Source organism: Echinops telfairi, unplaced genomic scaffold, assembly GCF_000313985.2.
Source record: "Echinops telfairi isolate 266 unplaced genomic scaffold, ASM31398v2 ScPeMD7_655;HRSCAF=1070, whole genome shotgun sequence".
In the NCBI taxonomy this organism is placed as follows: domain Eukaryota; kingdom Metazoa; phylum Chordata; class Mammalia; order Afrosoricida; family Tenrecidae; genus Echinops; species Echinops telfairi.
Genome location: NW_022104553.1, coordinates 2,254,876 through 2,263,494, shown reverse-complemented (window position 1 = coordinate 2,263,494; position 8,619 = coordinate 2,254,876). Strand labels below are relative to the sequence as shown.

Here is an 8,619-nt window from a genome sequence, read left to right as displayed (position 1 = left end):
CCTCATTTTTTTCTTCCCCTCTTCTACGTCATCAAATTGCTGTCCTTTCATGTCCCTCTTCATTTGCAGAAACAAAAAAAAGTCACGTGGTGCAAGGTCAGGTGAGTCAGTGTGTGGAGCAAGAGAGGCATGCTGTTTTTGCCCAAAACTGGCATACTGAGATGGCTGCATGAGCAGGTGGATTGTTGTGATGGCAAAACCAGTCCCCCATCTGCTACAAATCAGGCCTTCTTTGTAGCACACTGTTACGCATTCTTTTCAGAACCTTTAAACAGAATGCTTTAACATTTATTCTTCCAGCCTGACCTCGAAGAATAAACTCCTAATGCACTATCCTCCTCGATCTTTGATTTCACTTCACAAGCTCTTTTTGGGCGAGGTGATGATGGCATCTTCCACTGGCTTGATTGATGTTTGCTTTGAGGGTTGTAAAAATAGCACCATGTCTCCTCTCCAGTAATGATGTTGGAAAAAAATTCGGGATCACTTTGGAGCTGTTCTTTCAAAGCACAGCATGTTTCCAGTTGAAACTCTTTTTCCTGATTGTTCAGAACCTGAGGCAAAAATTTCACAGCAACCCTTCTTATTCCCAAATCTTCCGTTAAAATTCACTGAACCAAGCTCCAAGATAGCCCAAATAAGTTCCCCATCTCTTCAGTGGTCCGTCATCAGTCCTCGGACTTTGAGCCCACGTGCACGAGCTTTGTTGACATTTTTGTTAGTTTGGGAAGTTGACAGACATCCAGAAAGAGGTTAGTCATCAATCGACATTTCACCATTTTTGAAACAAGAAAACCATTCATACACGAGTTTTTCCCCTCGCGCTGTCCTGGTAAACTGTGCTCAACATCACAACAGTTTCTGCAGCATTTTCCCCGAGCAAGAGACAAAATTTCATAGCCACATGCTGTTCTCTTAAAACAGCCATCACAAAAACAAGGTCCAAGAGAAACTGCTTTTACGGAAAAAAATTCACTGTGACCAGAGAGAACCTTCCCAGGAAACACCACCAGGTGCACTAACTCAGTGAGTTGCTTGATGCTTGCCTAGTGGGAAAAACGTTACAACGAAAAGTTCCACCCAGCAGAGCTTTTCTCCCCCAATAGTTGCTCCGTGATGCCACAGAAACAGCTGTACACCTAAAAATTCAAGAAAGCGATCTCAAACAAAAGCCACCCAAACCCACGGGAGTACACGGAAATAGAATTCAGAACAATGATTTTTCAGCTCCTTCAAGATGCCTGGGAAACACTCCGAATGACAGAAGAAATTGAAAAACAAAGATCTCATACCAAAAAGAACCCTAGAAAATAAACAGTGAGATAACGGAATTAGAGAGCATGATTAAAGACCAGGAAAAATTGAAGGGAAGAAAAGGAAGTCAAATCAGTGAGCTCAAAGATACAAGATGGGATTTTTGTTTAAACAGTACCGTTTCCATGAAGATATTTGGTTGTCTTTGTTTTTAAAATGCTCACTTATAAAAATATCACAAGTCGTGTCCTCTGAAAAAGGAAGGACTTCTCTCTGGTCCAAGTTGGTAGTTCATGCCCCTGGATTTAGATGGCATTGTTATTCACATTCAGTCCATAGAAGTAGATGGACAGTCTGTCTTTAATTTCAGCAAAAAATAAAACTGATTCCAAGAAATTTCTCCAGCATGTTCAGTTCCAAGCTCTGCTTTTGCAATACCTGTTTTGAATGCCTGGTGACATAGCGGGTTACGTGTTGGGCTGCTAAAGGCAAAGTCAGCAGTTCAAAACCGCCAGTCACTCCAAGAGAGAAAGATAAGGCTTTCTGTTTTTATAAAGAGTTGCTGTCCCAGAAACCCACAGAGTATTTGTTTTGATTTACTTTTATACACACACACACACACACACACACACACACACAACATTGGGATGAAAAGCATATTATAAGAAGTGTTTGATTATTTTTAATGTTTACCTATAGAATAATTTTATTGTTATGCTAAGTTGGATAATTATATGTTAACCAACCATCCCATCAGTGATGTCCACATGTTTCCAGCAATGGGACCGTTTATATTTTTTACCTTTGTTTCTATGAGGCAGATTAAAGTAGAGCTGCTCTGAGAACCCTTGGGGGACATAGTTGGAAAACATCTGTTTTATGTCCTGGAGATGACTTCAGCAGTTACCTTGTCAAGAGTAGTCAGTAACTGAGGCAGGAAATGTTTTCTGTCATGGATCATTGACCCAGAATTCTCAAAAGGCAGCAAAACTGAGCAGTTTAATGTACCCTGTCTGAACTTATTTCAGGAGTCTTTTTAAAAGCCTGCCTGGTTGGCTTTGTGTCATTAAAACCCACTTTGTGTCATTAAAACCCAGTGTGATCTTTCTAACAATGCCTCGGGGCTTTCCCATTTAGAAAGTCTTTGTGTAACTCATTCATTTAAATGAGTTAATTCTCCTTCAGTGAAAAGATCCTAAAATGTCAGGGTAGCAGAGCTAGGGAGCTAAGTCTTCAAGGGTCTGTAGGGAGCCTTTGAGAATGTGGCTGGAGCTCAGTTTCCTACTCCTCTCTCTCTCCTGTCACCTCTCTGTTGATCACACACAAACACCTTACCTCCACACCGCTCTAATATGCCCCTTTCCAGAACAAACATGAAGGCAAAATACCACCCTGTCATAATGGGGTCTTGGGGACTTAACTAAGATGTCAGAGCATGACTTTAAGAGAAGATTGGAGCAGATTGGTCTACTTTCAAACTGTTTAATATAGAGCACGTCTAGACTTAAGTTCAGTGCTGAAAGCAGGTTAAGTTCAGAATCCCAAGTATATGAGAAGCAAACTATTTCATCTCTAATTCTGAGCTGGAATATATTTTGCTCTATGCTTTGCCCTCCTATTCATTGTAGTAAAACATGACAAGAATCATATCAGTGAGATGTCCAACATCACATAACAAGCCCAACCCGCAGTTTCTGACCCTGATCTGTTCCCAGGATGCACTGTGTTACATTTCTCTGGGAAAGCTTCTTGATTGTTCAGAGGCAACCCAGTATGTTTATTGGGATTGGTGTTTAAGTCCAAAAGCCAACATGCAAAGATGAAAGCCAACCTTGGCTGTAATTTAACCATAATGTTCACAATTCACACAGATAGTTGAGCCACAGCCTACATGGTACATGGTGCCCAGGTAGTACTTAAGCCTTTATAACATGCACACACAAAAATTCATGGTTTACATTTCCTAGCAGAAGATCTTAGCTCAATGGTTTCCAGAGTTTGCATCTTATTAAACTGAATTAAAAGATGGGATAGTTTTCTGCTACTCAAATATGCAATGTTGTGAGTAATTCCTCATTTATGCTTTATTTTAGAAACTTCGTGAATACTTTTATTCAATTTAAGAAGCCTATTATTGTAGCAGTAAATGGCCCAGCTATTGGACTAGGAGCATCTATATTGCCACTTTGTGATGTGGTCTGGGCTAATGAAAAAGCCTGGTTTCAAACGCCCTATACCACCTTCGGACAGAGTCCAGATGGCTGTTCTACTGTTATGTTTCCCAAGATTATGGGAGGAGCATCTGTGAGTACCTTTTTAAAAAAAACTCATTCTGGAAACCTTCCTGAAGAAATACAAATATGTAGTGTCATCTTGTGAGACCTTCCCATGCACTTGAAATTTGTCTTTGTTTATTTACTTATATTCTTGATTCAAATGTAGAAACATTTTGTATTTTGATTCATAGGCTGTTTATTGACATTTTGCATTATTTTCTGGAAGAGAACCTCATTCAGTGAGGAGCATATCTTTGTATAACTAACAGTGATGTTTGATATTATTATATACACAGTTTAGAACTCGAAACAGTTTGCAATGGAAAGGTAACCTAAAAGCTGCACTTTAAACTGTTGAATATATCTATAATAATAGTTGTGCTTGTGCTGTAGCTTTAATCAATCAATTACTCATATTTCATTCCTGGTTCTCTGAAATTCAACAGGTGGTCGTGTCATGGGTTGGAAAGCAAACACTACAATTTTTCCATAAGTTTGGTGTCTCGGAAATTTATTAAATAACTAGCACCTCCTGAAGAGAGAGAAATAGATGTCAGTTTAGATAGAGGAAGAAATGCAACTGTAACATGGGTCTGACAGCTCTCATAACCCTGAGGGGAACTCTGGAGTATACGCATAGGCCATAGTTATCCCACAGTGAAGAAATAGCTAGGGGGTTTTTTTGTCCACCAGAAATTGGATATAAGCTGCCCAGGAAGGGCATGTGCCCATGGATAAAGAGGCTCTGGGCAGCCGAGGTAAACCTTAGAGAGATTGACATCTGGTGGCTGACATACTCTCAGCACCTGGGAAGCCAAATCATCCTTGAATAGGTCTGGGCAGTATGTCTCTGTGTTCAACACAATCTACCTCTTGTGCCAGGAGATCTTCCTCTTCACAGCCATTTATGTGAAGGAGCTCCCAGAACCCTAGTAAGATGGCCTTTCTTCCTCAGGGGAAAGCTAAAGGTAGATTAGCCAGTTAGTAGAGGCAAATACCACTGGCAACTAAAATCATAGCGAGAAATGTGATGGAAAAGTAATATTTACATCCTCATTACTTAGCGGGGAAATAGTAACAATGGAGAAACCTGACCCAGTTCACCATATGGAGGGATAAAAGTTAGTGAGATAAGACTTGCCTCTGGTGTGCTTGGATGTGATGTGCTGAGAAGAACAGTGTCGCTCCTGTGCTCTCCATGTAAAACATCCATTGCCACATTCAAGATAGGAGAAAGCAAAGCCCAACTGGGGGGCACTCTAACATTTATTTATCAGACCCTTTCAAAAGTGTTGAGGTGATAACAGACAAACGGAAAGACTGAAAGCCAACGTCAGCTGTGTGAGGACTAAAGAAACCTGACGTTGACTTCAACGCAGGGACCTAATTCAGAGAAAAGTGTATGATGCAAGGAAACGGGGAACCCTAGGGTAAGACCCTAGTGTATGATTTTCTGGTTTTGATTATTGTAAGGTATTTAATAATGGGGAGAGCTGATTGAAGGGCTTATGGGAGCACTGTACAACGTGTACAGTTTTTCTGTAAATCTACACAAAATTTGGTACCACTCCTGTGTGGCTTGCAATTAACCAATATACAGCGACTGTAAGGTGAAAGTTGGAAGCAAAGAAAACCTGGTGGTGGGAAACATAACCTTGGCTATTTATAGGAACGACACCAGAGGTAGCATGACGGAATTTTATAAAACCAACAGTGTAGCCATTGCATATACCTCTGTCAACAACATGAATAGCAACTACAAGAGGGCTTCAGAAAGTTTGTGGGGAAATTCCATTATGTTTTCATTCTAATTTACATATGAACCTCACTGGTTGGAATACGGAAGAATCAAATCAATAGATGGAAGGCTCAATATCATCAGAACAGCTCCAGGGCCTGACTGTGGAGCAAACCGTAATTAGTTCACTTGCAATTTCAAGTTGAAGCAGAAAAAATTTTACAGAAGTCCATCGGGGCCAAAATGTGATGTTGAATATATCCTACTTGACTGTAGAGATCATTTCAAGAATAAATTTGAGCATTGACCACTAAGACTGAAGACCAGAGGAGGTGTGGGATATGACATCAAGAGCAGCATACGTGAAGAAAGCAAAAAAAGTCAGGAAAAAAAAGAAAGGACCAAAGTAGATGTCACAAGAGTCTGAAACCTGCTCTTGAACATAAGGAAGCTAAAGCATCCAGAAGAAACGATCACTGACGAGAGCTGAACAGGATATTTCAAAGAGCAACATGAGAAGACAGTGTAAAGTTAACACGTTAAAATGTACACAGACCTGGAATTAGAAAACCAAAGCAAAGAACATGCTTAGCTTTTTTCAAGTTTAATAATGAAACATTTAAGCCCCCAGTTGAAATATTAAACGGTTGTATGAGCAAAATATTGAATGATGCAGGAATCCTCCAAAGAATGTGTATTTAAAAAAAAAACCCTTACCAACATTCAGCCATTTAAAGAAATAGCCTATGATTAAGAACCAAAGATAATGGAGAAAGAAATCCAAGCTGCACTGAAGGTGTTAATGAAAAACAAAGCACTTCAGGAATTGAAAGTATATAATTTGAAATGTTTCAACAGGCTCTTGCAGCACTTGGGGCGTTCACTTGTCTATGCCAAAAAATCTGGCCAAATCAATGGAAAGAGATTCATATTTGTGCCCTTTCCAAAGAAAGATAACTGAACAGAATTTGGAAATTATTGAATCATAGCATTAATATCATACTGTTTGGTAAAATCTTACCAAAGAATTAAAAACATGGTTGCAGCAACATTGCAATTGGGAATTGCCAGGAATCCAAACCAGAGTCAGAAGAAAAGGAACGAAGGTTATCATTGATAATGTCATTATGGGTCTGAAAGCAGAGAATACCAGAAAGATGATGTGTTTGGCTGGGCTTTCTAGAGAAACAAAAATACTAACATGTATAAGACAAAAAAAAATGTATCAAGGAAGACATTTGTATCAAGGTAGTGGCCCAAACAGCCGTAAAGCAGTAACTGCAGCCCCCTGCTCAAGTCCACCCAGTTGCTGTAAGGCAAGAGGTCAGATACACTGCTTTCCTCCATCTTTCTGATCTGTTTCTCTAGAACTCTACTCTCAGTATCAAATGTGTTAGACTATATATATAGTACATATTCATGTGTATGTGTGTGTGTTTTATGTATATTATGTATATGTATACATAAACACAACAAAAAACTATGACATCTATATATGTACAGGGAATTTATATCAAGAGAGCGATCCCCCAGCCCAGCCTGGTTCAATTCTGTGGGTCACATAATAAGCTGGAGAGCCTTCCCAATTCACATGGCTGCCAGCACTGGGGGTCCCTGAAGCTGGAAGATGTCAGTGGAGGTGAATTGAGTGAATTTAGTATTCAAAAATTAGCTATCACAATATTTGCGTGTGTTTTATAGAATCTGCAATTAATGATGCAGGGACCATATTTTTCTATGCTGAACTCTGGATCTTAAGAAATTATGGCTAATGTTAAGATTTCCAGAATGAGTAATGCTCTCATGTTGAATCTAGACATAGACCAGATGGCAGTTCTTCAAGTAGAATAAAGGAATACAGTGTGGTTTAAAAGCAGGAAAGCTGTGTATCAGAGTTTATGATTTGACCATACTTACTCAATATGCATGCTGTGCAAGTAATCCAAGAAGATGGACTAGATGAAGAGGAATGTGGCATCAGGAATGGAGCAAGATTCATTAACAGCCTGCAGTATACAGACATTCTTGGTGGGGAAAAAAGAGGACTTGAAGCATTTTCTGATGAAATTCAGACTACAGCATTCGGTTCAGATGAGATACACTTCAACATAAAGATAACAAAAATACACACAAATGGATCAATAAGCAATGTTATGATTAACAATATTGTGCATTGGGCACATCTGCAATTAAAATGTTGTGCATTGGGCACATCTGCAAAGGACCTCCTTAAAGTGTTAAAAGATTAAAGATATCACTTTGAAGGCAAAAGTCTGCATGATTCAAGCCATGGTACTTTCCATTCACCTTATGGGCATGTAAGCTGAGCATTGAATAAGGATGACAGAAGAAGAGCCAATACCTTTGAATTTGCATGAGTGCAGAATATTCACTATCCCAAAAGAACAAACAGATCTGATGGGGGTGGTGGTGGGGGAACATGGCTGCATAGCAGGAGACTCTGTAAAACCCTGGTTAAACAAAACATTTTAAAAAAAGAAGACTCAAGAACCTGAGTTCTGAACTTCCCTGGAAGAATAGAAACCTACAGCAATTACAGCTTGATATTTCATAGGGGGAACCATGACGAAGAGGACCCCCAAAAGCCAGGATTCTGTGCTGCCCCAATGTCCCAACAGGATACCTGCAGAGCTATCCCTCTCCCTAACACTCTGGGCCTCATCAGATGAGAGGAGGAAAGGTGAGCTGACTTAAAGCATCCACACCTGTCCTGGCACTAACCAAAAAGAAGAACGACACTAGTCCTTCTCCCAACAATACTTGTGGTGAGTGGTGGCTAGGTCCACATTGGGAAGGAATTACCTCAGGCAGGAAAATGCACAGTTTCCCTACACCCAATAGTTGAAAGAATCACAACCCACTCACTGCATTCCAGGCAGATAGGAGAGATTCAAATCAGCTGAGGACTAAATCTCAGTGACCAGCGGGAACTCTCAGGACTGGACTGTAGCAATACTTATCTGGTATACCAAGAGGACAAGCCAGTTGCTAGGCAAGTGAAAGATTAGATGAATCTGCATCTAAGGGAAATTAGCTTATTTTTTTCAGACTCAGGATTCAAATAGACAGCCTGCCTATCAGATCACAGAGAGGATATATATATTTTTAATTTTATTATTAGTTGGGATTTAATACAAATAACATATCATTCCCAATTTCAATCACATCGAGTAGAATGTACAATTGCTACCACAATCAGTTTCCAAGCCTTCTTTTTGTACACAATTTTTTTCTTTAAAGATAATATTTTTTTTAAATCATTTTATTAGGGGCTCATACAACTCTTATCACAATCCATACACACATCAATTGTGTAAAGCGCATTTGTAC

General features: G+C 39.6%; 1 protein-coding gene across 1 annotated transcript in view; it reads left to right on the top strand.

Moving 5' to 3' along the window:
- The window catches only part of CDYL (chromodomain Y like), a 136,735-nt gene that overhangs the window by 97,659 nt on the left and 30,457 nt on the right, over positions 1–8,619 (top strand). The window contains exon 5 of the mRNA XM_013006978.2: positions 3,348–3,558. Within this exon, the coding sequence (XP_012862432.1) occupies positions 3,348–3,558 (211 nt within the window). The remainder of the gene's footprint in view (positions 1–3,347; positions 3,559–8,619) is intronic.